Below are 16,669 nucleotides of genomic sequence, written 5' to 3' on the forward strand. Positions count from 1 at the left end.
CTCCCACGCGCTTCGGCTAGGTGTAAGCCACGTCAGCAACAACTACAGATCTAATTCGTGGTTGAACTACACGCTCCCGTGACCAGCGCCTATGGGAGTGGTCTACTTCGTTTATCATCCCCGTGGAAAGGTGACGACTGTCAGTGGTTCACAGTCTCACTTTCGTCCTCCCCTCTTCACACCAATGGGAACGGGCAACGACGTCGTATTGTTTCACTGGAGACTCCCCTTTCTTTACTTGCCTTTTGGGCGGTTCACGTTAAAATTCGCCAACAGACCTAAAAACTGGAAAAAAGAAAGCGGAGATAAAACGAAATTACAGGGAAAAAGAGCCGATGTGCTTTCTCTTTAATCTATGTCTACTGTCTGTCTTCTCGGTCTCACGCATGGCAACGACATTTTTAGCTTCATGAAAATGGCTTAAACGATCTACTCAATTCCCAAGGTCCTCTTAAATAAACAGTTAAACACGGTTCTCTTATCAAAATCCCATGTTTTCCTGCTTCTTCTAGGGTTTATTCATTCTTGCCATTTTTGCGTGTCCTCCTAGGGTTTTGTAACCGCTAAAAAGGGAAAAGGAGTGTATGAAGAAAAGTTTGAGCTGTCCAAACTTCTTTGTTAACTTCAATTGGTGTGAATTACATGGAAATCGAGCTTAGGAGGTTGTTCGGTTGTTCATTTCTCTTGTTCGGGAGAGGATAATTATCTCGGAAGTTCAAAGGTGCTCCAGATAATTTGCTGCTCGTATATTTATTTATTTATTTACCCGGTCGCCTGTGTTTCAGCTTCATTTCGTTTAAGATCGGGGTAACTTGAAAGATCTTGCCTAGTTTCGATGATTTACTGGACCTTATGAGAGTAGATTAGTTTTGGTTCAAGAAGATCGAGTTTGATGTAGTGTAATTGAATTTTTTTGCCAAGAGAAGCATAATCCTGGTTTCAAAAATGCATTTTACGAAGCTCGATGACTCTCCCATGTTTCGCAAGCAGGTTACTCCTCTCTCTCTCTCTTGTCCTTGTACTTTTAAGGTTTTGTTTATTTATTTATTCTTCTCTTTGTCTGTTCAGCTGAATTATATGTGAGGTTGCTGTAGTTTATTTTAGTTTTAGTAGGCTACAGCTCAATGCTCTGTTTATTTGCTGAGGGAATCTGAAAGAGGAATGATATTTTTGGTGGTTAAGGAATAATGCAGTTGCACTAAGCTGTCAGGTCTTTAAGATGTGGATGCGTCTTTGATCATAACAAGAGTTGCTTTATTCGTGTTTTTTTTTCTTTATGTTTATAATATTGAAATTTTAGGAGATCCTGCTTGTCTGATATATTAGTTCAATATGGTTGAGTATATGCGAAGTACATTGTTTTTACCTATCAGTTGTTATGATCGATTATTTTTAGAGAATTGATAAAATGTCCTTCTTTAGTATTGAAGGGAAAATCCTAGTATTTAAGTAATTTATTTATTAAGTTTTTGTTCAATCTACTGTCTCTGCTTGATCCTTTTACTTATTTTAAGATTCTCAAGTACCTGCAAATAAGTTGAGTGTAGAAGTCTTAGGTGTTATTGTCACATAACCTTTTCATGGTGATTGAATTTCTCTGCATGCACATCCTGCTACACACTTTTATCAATTTGAGAGTGTTTGGATGCACGTGTTTTGTTCATATTCCTTCGCAGTTAAGAGAAAAATTGTCCCCAAGGAAACCACGTGTTTCTTTCTTGGATATGTTTAGTCCGGGTATAGATGCTAAGATGTGAAATACAAGAGACTTGATGTATCCCTGAATGTTCTCTTTAATGAGGTCGCCTCATATTTTCCTTAATGTAATTAATCAGCCCCGGGGGAGAATGGTGATGGAGATGTATTTTCTGATACTCCATTTGAGACTATTGTGAATTGCATTTGTGCATCTTTTCTTTGAAATGTGCTTATTCCCTTTTGAAGTTCATGCTTTGATTAGCCTTTCATAATTGATACAGGAAGGGTTGGCTAATAATTTCCGCTTTACTATTATTAATGGGTTTTCGTGTTCTCTTCTCTTGATCATTTATATTTCCAAAATAATTAACTTTTCTTGTTATATATCCTCAAGCGAATAATATTTTTCTCTATAATCATTTACTGAGTGGCGGGGATGCCACCTTTTTTTCTTTTCCATTGTTGCACTCCTACTTCCACTTTATTTTGGGAGATGATTTGTTGTACATGCGGTGTACTTTTAGTTGGTACCTATGCTTGTGTCCTTGGGATGTTTGGTACTTCTCTCTTCAGGTTCTTTGTTATGGATTCAACATACATGTTTTGGTATAATATGTTATCGCTTATTTATTTATTTATGCCAAAACAGATACAATCTTTGGAGGAAAGTGCTGAAACATTAAGGGAAAGAAGTCTAAAATTTTACAAAGGATGTCGCAAATACACGTAGGCTTTTCTGAATTCATATTGTTGTTATTTCCCATTCAGTTTCTGTGTTAAATGAGAATATATGTCACTTATCAGTTGGATTTTCTTATATTTTTTCATGCAGTGAAGGACTCGGTGAGGGATATGACGGGGACATTGCCTTTGCAAGTGCCCTTGAAACTTTTGGTGGGGGTCATAATGACCCTATTAGTGTAGCTTTTGGAGGTATATGATTTTCGTCAAGTTTTATAGGGAGGTTCTTTATATAGAATGGTTCAGATATGAGCTTTCTTTTTTTCTTTTTGTTGGGAGCATTCACGGGACTGTAGGTCCTTGGGTTACATCTTTCTCTCATTCGAGAGTCATATAATAATCATGTTTATTAGTATGCTTCTTTAATTGTCTTCCAAAGAAAGTTAGTATAGCTGCTATTATTTTCTTTTTATTGAACCTCTGTTTGCTTTGCTAGGCCCTGTTATGACAAAATTTACAATAGCATTGAGAGAAATTGGAACATACAAGGAAGTTCTTCGATCACAGGTTTGTGAAAGTTTCAAATCCTTGCTAATTGAATAATTTACTCTTTCTCATGTCAATCCGATGCTATTTTCTGGTGGATGCTGGAAATAGTAAGTGTAGTGTGCTTATAAAATTTTTTTTGTCCTGGTCCCATATTGGAACTTCAGTTCTTGATTGCTATGTGTTAAATTTTTTTTTAGGATCATCTCTCCATTTTTCCAGAGTTTTTCTTGATAGTTTTAATTTAATGAATGAAGTGGTTCAATGTTTAGTCTCATATACATTTAAGCTTGACTTACTTTTTTTGTTTAATAAATATAGTAAGAACCTGAATGGAATCATATTTCTTAACTGTTTGTCTCAGGTTGAGCACATGCTAAATGACAGATTACTGCAATTTGTCAACTTCGATTTGCAGGAGGTCAAGGTACTGTAAGTTGCTAGTTCTTCCTTGTTAGACTGCAACTTTGGTTCCAGTTTATTTTTGTCTTTTGATACAAGTACCAGAACCAGTTGAAGATGGTCTTTGGGTATTTAGGAAAATCGAGGACAGATTCATTTCCAAATAAAAGAATAAAGCAGGTTTTTATGAATTGATTATATAATTTTGTATTACTCGAAGAGACTCAACTGGCGGTAAAGTTTAGAGTTCAGCATCAGCGTATAGCAAATTTGTCTTCCTCTTGGGGATCAAGAAGGATACGATCTTTTATTGGCAAGGAATAAATTCCCTCCAAAATTTCTGGAAGGAGAATAGTTAGAGACTGCCACTGAGACCTAGTAGAAACTCTTGCTTCATTTATACTTAAGTGTTTGCAAATCTGATGTATCCCATTTAGTAGAGTTTGGGAGCACATTATCTGCATGCAGGTTGAGAAGCCCTTGCAGGATGGAAAGGCAGGAGAATAGGTTTCTCCATAAGAGATGTTCTATTGAGTGGGCAAGTGGGATACACTTTAGAAACTGAAGTTCAGTTAAATGTTAGAGATCTTAAAGGAGTTCAAATTCACATATTTTTGCTGTTAATCATGGTTGACTCCATTCTATCTTTTGGAGATTATCTAGGATGGTTAGCCTTTGCATTTGCAGTTTATTTTCTGTTTATTTGTTTCTTCTATTCTAAGAATATCTTTTCTTAGTGCAGGAAGCACGGAAGCGCTTTGACAAGGCTAGCCTTCTTTATGATCAGGTGCATGTCTCATTCTCATATTAGGTTTTTTATTTTCTAAATAGAAAAGAAAGAATCAATCAGAAAATAACTTAGGAGTGTTGTGCAAAAATAAGAAACTACTTAGAAGTCAATAAATATCCTCGGTGTTAGTTAACTATTTTGCCCTTACTGATGAAGGTGATTTCACGTGTAATTATTTGAGGGAAAAAATATAATTTCTTTCATTGGAATGAATATGATTGTCTTATAATGAACAGGCATAGATTTAAAACAAACACTGTAGAATAGCTTATGTGAACATGAGGAAAATTGTCATCTGTTGGAAGTAAGAGGATGGGGTTTGTTTATGATGACTGGGGTTTGGGAATGAAAAAAATCAGCTTTAATTATATAATTTATCCAAACATTAACATGGAGCAGGGGAACAATGGGTTTGAGTGAATAAGTTGGGGATTTGCTACATCTACTTTTTTTTTTTCTGCTTAAAGGGCACTCAACCTCCCAACCTCATACCGTGGTGAGGAAGTACCCGACCAACTTAACTGGAGTTACTGTGTGCATCTACTTTTCACTTTTCGGCTAACTGGAAAGCTGCTCAAGGAGCACTTGAATCTCAACCTCACACTGAGGTGAGGAAGTACCAATCAACTCAATTGGAGTTGGTGTGTGTGTCTACTTTGTTACTAATATTCAGTAAATAAAATTATTTTCTGAACAATAGTTTTTCTTTTTCCCTTTCTGTTGTTGGAGCAGAAATTCTCAATTGCCTTATCTGATTATTGATTGACATATTAAGAAGTGGATGCATCTTCCTGATGCATTAAAGCCTATACCTAATTCCTATCTTGTTTCTTACAGTTTTCTTTGATACAAAATAGCCGTCTCTAGATGAATGTTGGTGGTTAATGGATCGAGTGATTGACAATAATAATATCATATATAAGTTTTTTCTATAGTCAAAGTAACATTAAATTTGTAGTTGTATTTACATAGTCAAAATGTTCCAGGCTCGTGAGAAGTTTCTATCACTGAGGAAAGGCACAAAGAGCGATGTGGCTGCGATTTTAGAGGAGGTATTATTCATTATGAATCTGAGCCTACTTCTTGAATGATATTGTGGATACAGCAAGAACAGCTCTGGGTTTTCTGTTCATAAAGTTCTAATGTAGTTTGGAGATGTTTCAGGAACTTCATAGTGCAAGGTCTACTTTTGAACAAGCTCGCTTCAATTTAGTAAGTTATTTGTTGCAGATTCTCTATTGAATTTGTGTTTCATTGCCAGTTCCAGACTTTTTCAAGTTGATGTTTCACCACTAGGTTTTCATATCATTTGATCTCTTTGTCTTAAGGTAACTGCTCTTTCAAATGTCGAAGCAAAGAAGAGGTTCGAATTCTTGGAAGCAGTCAGTGGAACCATGGATGCACATCTTCGTTACTTCAAACAGGTGGATCACATGTCAGGATTAATTTTAAGTTCTTTTACTTTTGTTATCATATAGATGCATGATCTGAATCATTTCACATGTAGGGGTACGAGTTATTGCATCAAATGGAGCCATACATTAATCAGGTTTGTATCAGAGTTTTATTTATTATCTAGCATCATTTTGGTTGTTCTCAACAAATTGATGGCATACTGTTATCTTATCTTCTTGCAAATCTTTACACAAATAAGAAGAAAAATATGAAAAAATTTACCCAATTGGAAATATCATCTATAGTGCTTTTGAAAGGCTGGGATAATAGAGGAAGATCCATATCTGAATAAATCAATCTGTTGTGCCTATAATTGGTCTGCAGGTCTTGACTTACGCACAGCAATCAAGAGAGAGATCCAACTATGAACAGGCGGCACTTAATGAGAGGATGCAAGAGTATAAAAGGCAGATTGATAGAGAGAGTAGGTGGTCTTCCAATGGTTCCAATGGATCTCCAAATGGAGATGGTATTCAGGCCATTGGTAGAAGTTCACATAAAATGATAGAGGCAGTTATGCAATCTGCTGCAAAGGGAAAGGTTTGAAACTGTTTCTAAGTCAAGGAACTCTATTAGTGAGAATTTTTATTTCTTGATTCTTTTCCATACTTTACTTTCCTAATTTTATTGCATAAAGAAAATATGAAGATCAGAAAATCCTCTTGCTTTCCTATTTTCAGGTTCAAACGATACGACAAGGTTATCTTTCAAAACGTTCTTCAAATTTGAGGGGAGATTGGAAAAGAAGATTTTTTGTTCTTGATAGCCGAGGAATGCTGTATTATTACCGAAAGCAGTGCAGCAAATCATCTGTTAGTTCATTCCCTTTTTTTAATTAAAAAATATAGTTTCTGTCAAGGTAGTTTCAATATTTTTCTTTCTGGTTCTTATTTGTTGTACTTGTGATATTGTTTTAGGCGTCTGGCAGTCAACTTTCTGGTCAGAGGAACAGTTCTGAGCTTGGATCTGGGTTGCTGAGTCGGTGGCTATCTTCTCATCATCATGGTGGAGTACATGATGAGAAGTCTGTTGCTCATCATACAGTAAACCTGCTTACATCAACAATTAAAGTTGATGCTGACCAGTCAGATCTGAGGTTTTGTTTCAGGATCATTTCACCAACAAAGAATTACACTTTGCAGGTATGAATTAAGATGTAGCTTGTAAGTTAGTAGTTGGAACCTTTAAGCTCATGGAATTTTGGGAGCAATATTTTTTGTAAAATATCTTTTCATAAAATTTTTTTTGCCATTTATCTAAAAAAAAATTTGGTAAGAGATTTTTCAGAAATTGGCCGATTACAGTATACTGGTGGTTCGTCCTCAAGGACATTTAATTGTGCTTGTCAGTACAGGCAGAGAGCGCTCTTGATCAAATGGATTGGATTGAAAAGATCACTGGAGTTATTGCCTCATTACTTAGTTCTCAGGCTCCTGAGCGGGTGATTCTTTAAGTTATTCCATGTTTGTTTTCTTTTAATTTTGACGATCATCTCGATGATTATAGCCAATTATATTCCAGTGTCTGCCTGCTAGTCCCATGGGAAGTGGTCACCATCGATCTGCTAGCGAGAGTAGTTCATTTGAAAGTTCTGACTTCGACCACAATACTGCTGAAGAATATCCATTAGACAGGAGCCTTGTTGGTGGACATCATGAACGTCCATTGAGAAGTTCGCAACAGCAACGGTCCAATGTTAAAAGCGAGAAGCCAATTGATGTTTTGCGAAAAGTATGTGGGAATGATAAATGTGCTGATTGTGGTGCCCCTGAACCAGATTGGGCTTCCTTAAATCTCGGGGTTCTTGTTTGCATTGAGTGTTCTGGTGTTCACCGTAATCTTGGTGTTCATATATCAAAGGTAAGCTTGATAAATTTGACTAACTGGCTATTTTCTGTTCTTTTGGAGGAAAAATCAAATTGATGTAAACAACCACCGAGAGAGTGCATGCAAGGATAAAGTTTGTTGGCTATCCTTCTGCTAAAGAATTTGTGGATGCTTAATGGTGCATACGTCTCTAGTAACACCAATAGAATTAAAGCGTCTCTAAAAATTGCTTTGATTATCAGTAAATTTGAAAATATGTACTCTGCTTTTGTGAATTCTTTATTTTGACTCAAGGACATTATGGAGCAACCTTTTGTGTTTAAAGTAAGCCAGAAAATACTGGCTCAATGGCACTGCTTCTTTCTGTGGTGATCCTGATCTCACCATTATATGTCCCGAGAAAAAATCCGAAACCATTGTTAATGGTAGTTTGATAATTTATTTTACTCTTATTCTTGTGGTTTGGCTGCTGCTGCAGGTAAGATCGCTTACTCTTGATGTAAAAGTGTGGGAGCCTTCTGTTATAAGTTTGTTTCAGTCTCTGGGCAATACCTTCGCTAACTCAGTATGGGAGGAATTATTACAATCAAGAACTGCGTTCCAGGTTGATCTTGTCACAACAGGGTAATTAATTCCTTTAGTTATTGTAGTAGTTTTCTCATCATTATACCAATACAAAATTATCATTCAAATTGTGTCGCTGACATTCACTTGTTTTGCTGCTGAAGCTTGTATAAGGCTGATAAACCACAGCTACTTTTTATGGGCAAACCTGGTCATGCTGATTCTATATCAGTGAAGGAGAAGTATATTCATGCAAAGGTATAACCTTCAATTCTGATTTTAGGATTTGGAGAATTTCTTTTTTTTTTTTTTTGGATAAAATAATTGCTTTTAACTCGCATGGAATATCTCTTGAACTTGCATGTTGTTTCCCTTTAAAGTTAGGTATAACATAAATGGTCAATTTATATAAAAAAGAAAAGTAGATAAAATAATAATTCCACTTTCATTACCACTCACATTTCTACTATTCTGTTTCTTTTACAAAATATACAAGGTATTATTGCTCTTCTTAAATATACCTCAATCAGCCTCAACTCCCTAGGAAACGAGGTAAATACATCTTAATCATATTTATTTGCTGTATATGTCAAAGATAAAGATGTCCTCAGACCACTTTGACCCTTTTATTGCTTGAATCACTAGGCCCTAAAAGAGTGATAACTTGATAGGAGGCAGCACTGACATTTGGCTTTATTTGTTTGGAAATGCTAAGATTTCGTGGAGGCATCTCGCTGCTGAGTCTGTGAGAGAAAAAATTATTAGTTTTTTTAATGATTGTGATCCTTTTTTTTTAATTTATCGAAAGGTGGAGGGTTATGGAGGCGTATGCCTCTGAGGCATGATTACTTTTCCCTTGTTTGTAAGGTTATCCGTGTTATCATCTGGGCATAGAATTGAATATTATATAATCATATAACTGAATGGCCATTACTGCTACTTTGTGGAGCAGCTTTTTATGCCATTTTGAGTTTCATTGCACCACTGAATATATGCTTTATTTTAAATTATAACAAGAGGTAAAAAGTTCAGGATGTCAATCAAATTGCCCATATCCGCGTCAGTATAAAACAAGATGTCCCTTTACCAAAAAAACCTAGGCTTTTGAGCCAAGTATCTTTAGTCTATCAAAAGACAATTCTGTACTCTCAAAAGCTCTCGTGTTTCTCTTTCCATGACTTTTCTATGTTATTTCATAGGATCTGTTTGGCTATGTAGGTTTTTTCACACTAGGGCACAAATGAATTAGTTCAGATGCAAGAGGTTCATTATCAACATAGTAATGTAGTGGATGACAATCTGTTTGGCTTATCAGTTATTCCCTCAAGTCAAAGGTCTTGAGTGTCTGAAGTCATAGAAATTGCCTTATGGATAAGGAAAGTTGCTTATATGTGTAGGTGAAAAAGGTTAGAGGTAAATTGGTGATGCCTGTAAGGAGAGAAAGAAAGGAACTATATGGCATTCCTGTTTCTTAGATGGTTGGGGAGAAAATGCATGGAAGTAACTCTGAAAGTGCAAACATGAAACTGCTTGATCTTTAGCCTTGAACGGCAACATGAAATATGAACTCTGTCATAGTTTCTTGTAATTGCAGTATTCAGACAAGCTTTTTGTACGGAAGCCAAGGGACTATCAATTTCCTCATTCAGTGGTACAACAGGTCTGGGAGGCAGTGCGTGCTAATGACAAGAAAGCTGTATATCGTCTCATTGTTAATTTTGAAGTAGATGTGAATGCTGTGTATGAGCAAACGTCTTGTGGCCCATCGTTGACCCTTGCCAAAGTGATGCTACTGCAAGAGCACTCAAACCATGACCGTGGTTCTAGCTGCTTAAGGGGCGATTCAATTGATAGGTCTTCCAGTAGTTCTTCAAACTTAGCAGGCACAAATGAAGGCCAAAGCATGGAGGATTTAGATGGCTGTACCTTACTGCACCTTGCTTGTGAAACTGCAGACATTGGCATGTTGGAACTTCTATTACAGTATGGAGCAAATATAAATGCGACTGATGCAAGTGGTCAGACGCCACTCCACCGCTGTACTTGCAGAGGCAAGGCAGCATGTGCAAAACTGCTTCTAACAAGGTGACCTTGCAGTCGTCTCTTCATTTTGCTATATTTCTTGTAGCTGTTTATTAGTTACGTTCTCTCTTTTCATTTGAACACTTCTCTTTCTTCTCCTTTTCATGATTTCCATTTATCAACCATATTTCCTTGTAATTTTGCAGGGGAGCTGATCGGCAGGCTTTAAATGGGGATGGTAAAACCCCTCTCGAGCTTGCAGTTGAGACAAATTTCATTGATAGTGACGTCCTGAATTTGTTATCAGACTCAAGTGGGTGAAAACCAATTATACTAAATTGGAGGTGGAAGCTTTAAAGATTGACTGAGGGTATTGGTTTTTGCATACTTATATATGATGGTGATGATGATGATGATGATGATGAGTGCTGGTTCTCCATGAAGGAGATGTCACCATCAGCTGTGTCCAAAGGAGTGAGTTTATAGGAGATGGAGTGAAGCGATAGATTGGAATGCTGCCCCATGGGCATATGAGAAGATGATTGGCCCCTTGAGGTTGTAATTTAAAATGGCCCCATTATTTTTAAGCAGAGAGGCTTGAAGCTTTCAGCCATGTGGCCATGTAATATGTGTTTTGTTAATCAGTTTGTGTTTTTCCCCACCTGCTGAAGCTGAAGATGTGAGCATTTAGACTGGGGCATTGTTTGTACATTGGTTTCCTTCAGTGAAGCTTCGATGTGCTTGTGATTTTTGGATGCGCTGGAAAACAACTCAGACATGTTTATGTTTTCCTGGCGAGCTTCTCGATTAAGTTGATCAAACTGAAAGTATTATGTCATTTATCTGAGTTGGTAAGTGCTTGTGTGCTTCAGTTGTAAAAGAACAATTTTAAAAAATTAGCGAAACTTATAAATTTGACGTTTTTTTAGTTAGAAGTAGAAGTTTTTGACTTTCATAAATCAGAAATCTAAACGGTAATAATATCTTTTAGTTACCACATTTATTAGATTTGTGTTTTACTAAATTAATACTCCAAAAATAAAATATAACATTAGTTTAATATTGAAAGTTCCTTAATTGTTTGTTTAAGTAATTTTTGTTTAAAAATTAAATAGTTATTGATCAAAATAAAGTTTGTATTTATATTGGAAAAATAAATAAAACTATAATTAAATAATAAAAATATTTTATAAATAAATTTACTTAATATGAACGTTTCTAAATTATTCAAATCATTTGTAACAAATATTTATTTATTGTTATATAAATTTTTTCAATAATTAATTATAAATAGTCCTTAATTGAATATAATATAATAGTTCATATGATGACAAACAAACCCAATCAATTGATTCAAGGGTATAATGGTCTCATCAGCTTATTTCAAATACATGATGAAAAGGGATAAGAAAAAGAAACAATTAGTTAGGAAAATACTGTATCTATCTTTTTAAATTTTAATTTTAATTAATTTTTTAATGTAATTATAAGTAATTAAAAATTTAAATTTAAATTTAAATTAATTTTTTATATAATTATAATTTTAAATTAAGATATTTTTATTATTATTTTATTCATATGACGTATCCTATAAATAAATAATTAAATTTTCATCATAAGCATTTAAAAATTATTTCAATAATATTAAAAATATTTCTTTTTAAGAAATGTTCTTCTACTATTATGTTGACTAAGAAGTAGATTTATTTATCAATGTACAATTTTGTGACGTTATTTTATTTTATTTTTTATTTAATAATTTTAGTTCTTATCATTTTTTATAGTAGATTAAGTATAAAATTTTTTTATAAAATTAATTTTTTTTTTATGCATTTAAATAAAATTGTATGAATTTTTAATTACGCTAATTAATTTTAAATTTTGCATCAATTATTCTCCGAGATAAAATTATTTTTATCCAAGATTATTATGAAAGTTTCTTTAAAGAGTTTTGTTTGAAGTATGGGCTAAATTAAATGAGACGATATGGTGTACTACTAATTCTACTTTAAGTAGAATTTTTACTCCTCTACTTGAAATCTATTCTCCATCCTTATATAATGACATAAGTACTCTCATTTATTGACATTGAAATAACACTTGTTTCTTGACCAGTGGATTTAAAAAAAAAAAAAACAGTCATTCTCAACCATTAGATTTTTTTAAATAGAATCTCTATCTATAACAAGACAATAATACTCTTATTTATTGGCATTTCCTGGTCATTCACAATACTTCCTAGAATATATGTATGTATTTTCCAAAAAAAAAAAAGAATGGGCTTTTGTGATAATCAATGATAAGATTTTCCTAAAATTACATAAAAAAAATTAATGTTGGTCGTTGAATTAAAATGTACCTTACTTGCTTTTTTTCTTCATCTTCAAGTTTTCATCCTCATAGGGAAAATATCCTGATTTTCAAATATGTTTTTTTATAGTAACATATTTATTTATTCAAATAAATTAATTTGATATCTATGTTTATTTTCTTACCTTACTGTCTATTATTTGTTCTCTTAACCAATATGATTGATTATAAAGATTATTTTGATAACTAAATAAATTGTATTAATTTTTTTAATATTTGCAGGAAAGTGATAATTTTTTTTGGCTTTTTGCTATTCAATGCTACAAATTCTATAAACTTAACATTTACTGCGAAACTTCAACATACATTGCCAGTTTAACTTTTATTATTATTACTGGTAAAACTACGTACTTCACAGAAAATAATTTTCTATAATTTGACTACTAAGTAAATTAAGTTTATGAATATATATATATATATATATATAAATTTTAAGACTTATCTCTTTTCAGCCTTACACTTCCTTTTTACAAGCTCTCTGTCTCTCCTCACGAACTCTCTCTTTGCAGTATCTCTATCCCTCTCTCACTCTTCAAGCTTCTACTTCATGAACCTCTCTCTATTCTCGGCCACATTTCTCTCTCTTCGCGAGTTCCTCTTTTTGATCCCCCTTTCGTAACTTCGAGCTCCGCCTTTTATAGGCAGAGGGAGGTAAGTTGGACGACGTCTCCGTGCTAGAAATCGTCAGGGAATCATGAGAACTTATCTCCTCATCCGCGCACGATCCCTTCGCTTCATACACACCTCTTCTTCTTCCTGTTTTCTGCGCCACCAAAATAACCTTCTCCTTCATTTATCAAAAACTAGAAACCCGCAGGGCTTCTAATTTTTGTTTTAACGAAACGTCGTCGGTTTGATTAATTATGGAAACATCATTTTAGGCTTTCTTTTTATTTTATTTCTATTTTTGAAATACCTGGCTTTTTTGGTTCTTTTCTTTTTGAAAGATAATAATAATAATAATTCTTTAAATATGGGTAAATCTAATTTATTTATATTTTCAATTATCATACAGTCCTATTAGTATTATTATCATTATTATTAATTTTTTTATTATTAATATATAATCATATTATTATTGTTTTGGTATGATAAAATTAAAGTATGATAGTTATTGTTGGAAATTTAAAATCTGAATATAAATAAATTCAAAATACTTATATCAAATCATTGAGATTTAATTTGAATCGAAAGCTTACTTGAATCTATGATGAAAGAAAATAATGTGTTTTGTTGTTGATATTCTAAATTAGCACGTAATTTCTTGAAATTCTCACACTTTCTCCATTTTCGATGATGAGATGTTAGAATAAAAAAAAACTTTTACGTATAATTTGGGGATCATAACCGCATATCTATTGCCTTAATTTTCATTATTTCGAATTTATCTTATCACAAAATTAGAAATAATATTTTAGTTTCTACATATAAAAGCCAACACTTTGATTTGATGCATTAAAACACAAAATATACTTAACTTTATCAAATCACTTTAATCGAATTCAATTAATTTAATAGTTTTTTTATGTACAATAATTTTTACATAAGCCCACATGGTTAATTAAAACTCAACAACCTTCTACTTGGGCTATATATGTCACATTATAATTGTGCATTAAACATTATGAGTGCTCAAAATTTTAATACCGTTACCTGAATGCATTCCTAAATAATCCAGTCCATCAATCGTATTAACATAGAATTAAAGTGGTTTTGTTATATCTGTCATAATTAAACCTATTAGTGGTCATGTACATCAATATAACTGAATGATATGGATCAAACATAGATGTGTAGCATGAAAATTACATGCAGTGTGATCTAAGCATGCTTATTTCTAACTGATCCTACCTTAAACTTTAGTGAGATCAATTTTAAGAAAGTTTAGAGACCAAATAAATCAAACTCTTTATAACTGAAATATAATAACCAAATGTACATAAGTCATATATAAAATTTAACATAATACATATTTAAATATGAAAAGCAACTAAAATACAAACTCCCACTGAAACTACATATCCTTAAGAGATATAACACCCATATGAGCAATGTATTCATGAAAGACCTTAGACGGTAATCCTTTAGTGAGCGGATCCGTAACCATAGAACTTGTTCTATTGTGCTCTACAGATATATGTCCACTCTGAACTTCTTCTTTAATAACTAGGAGCTTGATATCTATATGCTTTGACTTCATTGAGTTACTGTTGTTATTAGAATATAGAACCATAGACTTATTGTCACAAAATAACTTGAGTAATCTTTCTATACTATCCACAATGTGCAACCTAGTGACAAAATTCTACAGTCATATCCATGATTGGATGCCTTATAACACATTATGAACTCGGCTGTCATGATGGAAGAAGATATGAGTGTTTACTTAGTACTCTTCTAGGAAACAACTCCCTCAACAAGCAAGTATATATAGCTTGAAGTAGATCTCCTACTATCTTGACATCCAGTGAAATCAGAATTAGAATAGCCAATGATCTCCAATTGATCTAATCTCCTGTATGTGAGCATGTAATCTTTTATTCTTTGTAAATACTGCATGATTCATTTAACCACTTGTCAATGATCCATTTTTAGATTACTAAAAAATTTCTTTAGCATTCCAACAATGTATGCAATATCCAGACACGTACAAACTTGAGCATACATGAGGCTCCCTACAGTTGGATTATAACGAATCTTTTGCATATATTTAATCTCAAAGTCATTATTGGAGCATTGATCTAAATTGAACTTCTTTCCCTTAGACATAGAAGTGTCATCTGGTTTACAATCTTGCATACTAAATCTCTTAAGAACCTCTTCGATATAGCTTTTTTTATGATAATCCAAGAGTACCTCGAGAACGATCCTGGTATATCTGAATCTCTAAAACAAAATAAGCATCCTTAAGATCTTTTATTTTAAATTTGTTTGTCAGAAATCTTTTAGTTTCGTGCAATAAACCTATATCATTACTGGCAAGCAGTATGTCATTGACATATAAAACCAAAAAAATATACTTACTCCCACTAAATTTGTGACATACATAATCATCCACTACATTTATCTCATAACTGAACGAGATAAAACTAATAGAATTTATGATACCATTGATGAGATGCCTACTTTAGTTCATAGATGAATTTTTTTAATTTACAAACCATTTGTTTTGCATTACTTGATACAAAGTTTTCTGGTTCCACCATAAAAATCTCATCAATATCACTATTAAGGAACACAATCTTAACATTTATCTGATATAATTTAAGATCAAAATGAGTCACTAAAGTCATTATAATCCTGAAAGAGTATTTTGATAAAACTAGAGAGAAAGCCTCTTTAGAGAGAAAATATCTTTATAATTGATGCATTCTTTTTATGTGAAGCCCTTAATGATAAGACGTACCTTATATATCTCTACATCGCATTTTGAATCCTTCTTAGTCTTAAATATCTATTTACAACCAATATATTTCACACCTTCAGGCAATGGGATAAGATCCAATACATCATTTTCCTTTATGGAATTGATCTCTTCATTCATGATATCAATATACTTTTGAGAGTTAGAACCTTTCATAACTTGACAAAAATTGATTGGATCATCTTCCACTATTCTAATGTCAACTTCATGTTCTTGGAGAAATACAATGTAGTCATCTGGTATTGCACTTCTCCTCTTTCTAGTAGATCTTCTTAATGGCATTAGTTCTTAAGGTTATGGAGTTTGCTCTTCTAGAATAACTTCTTGAGCATGCATGAGAGGTACTATGATATTGTCTAAATTTAGAGTTATTTTTTAAGCAATGTCAGGTATAAGAGTTTGATCTTGATCATTGTTAATAACAGTCGAGAAAATATCATTGTATTCATCTTCAAATGCAAGGTCTCGAACTCTCTCTCCTCCTGCAAACTCAATATACTCAAAAATCGAACATTTACCGTAAAAAAATTGATTTAGTTATGGGATCATAAAATTTGTAATCCTTGAATGTTTCATAATATCAAACAAAATAGCAATTAACAAATCTTGAGTCCAGTTTCTTTTCATTCGACCTATAAGGTCTTGCCTCAACTGAACATATCCAAATGTGTAAATACTTTAAATTAGGCTTCTTGTCCGTCTAAAGCTCGTAAGGAATCTTTGTAATCGCTTTATTTGGAACTCTATTGAGTATATATGTTGTGGTCTTTAATGTTTTTTCCTAGAGAGATTCAGATAAGGTAGGATGACTAATCATACTCCGCACCATATCCTTAAGCATTCTGTTTCACCTTTAAGCAACACCATTCATGCTAGTTAAACCCGACATA

General features: G+C 33.3%; 1 protein-coding gene across 4 annotated transcripts; it reads left to right on the forward strand.

The window, feature by feature from the left end:
* Nucleotides 1-254: 254 nt before the first annotated feature.
* On the forward strand, nucleotides 255-10,920 carry SFC (ARF GTPase-activating protein). 4 transcript variants are annotated; one of them, XM_088213572.1, is made up of 20 exons: nucleotides 255-721; nucleotides 786-990; nucleotides 2,348-2,424; nucleotides 2,531-2,631; nucleotides 2,876-2,946; nucleotides 3,290-3,352; nucleotides 4,070-4,114; nucleotides 5,104-5,169; nucleotides 5,282-5,329; nucleotides 5,446-5,541; nucleotides 5,625-5,666; nucleotides 5,897-6,112; nucleotides 6,253-6,384; nucleotides 6,490-6,714; nucleotides 6,927-7,013; nucleotides 7,094-7,432; nucleotides 7,878-8,023; nucleotides 8,128-8,221; nucleotides 9,558-10,048; nucleotides 10,192-10,920. In XM_088213572.1, the coding sequence occupies exons 2-20, from the start codon at nucleotides 946-948 to the stop codon at nucleotides 10,304-10,306; spliced, it is 2,499 nt and encodes an 832-aa protein (XP_088069698.1). In that variant the 5' UTR covers nucleotides 255-721; nucleotides 786-945; the 3' UTR covers nucleotides 10,307-10,920. The 4 variants fall into 4 exon arrangements, with proteins under 4 accessions (XP_088069698.1, XP_088069697.1, XP_088069699.1 ...); XM_088213571.1 differs by having other exon boundaries at nucleotides 255-445; nucleotides 551-990; XM_088213573.1 differs by lacking the exon at nucleotides 786-990.
* The last annotated feature ends 5,749 nt before the right edge of the window (nucleotides 10,921-16,669 follow it).

The sequence above is a fragment of the Carica papaya genome, chromosome 2 (genome assembly GCF_054855325.1).
Source record: "Carica papaya isolate Zhongbai chromosome 2, ASM5485532v1, whole genome shotgun sequence".
NCBI lineage: Eukaryota > Viridiplantae > Streptophyta > Magnoliopsida > Brassicales > Caricaceae > Carica > Carica papaya.

Excerpts from the sequence above, each read along its gene's own strand:
- SFC (XM_088213572.1), top strand. The coding sequence starts at position 946 with ATGCATTTTACGAAGCTCGATGACTCTCCCATGTTTCGCAAGCAG. Across the intron at positions 8,222-9,557 it reads AGAAGTATATTCATGCAAAG|TATTCAGACAAGCTTTTTGT; the intron begins GTATAACCTTCA and ends TTGTAATTGCAG. Across the intron at positions 10,049-10,191 it reads GCAAAACTGCTTCTAACAAG|GGGAGCTGATCGGCAGGCTT; the intron begins GTGACCTTGCAG and ends GTAATTTTGCAG.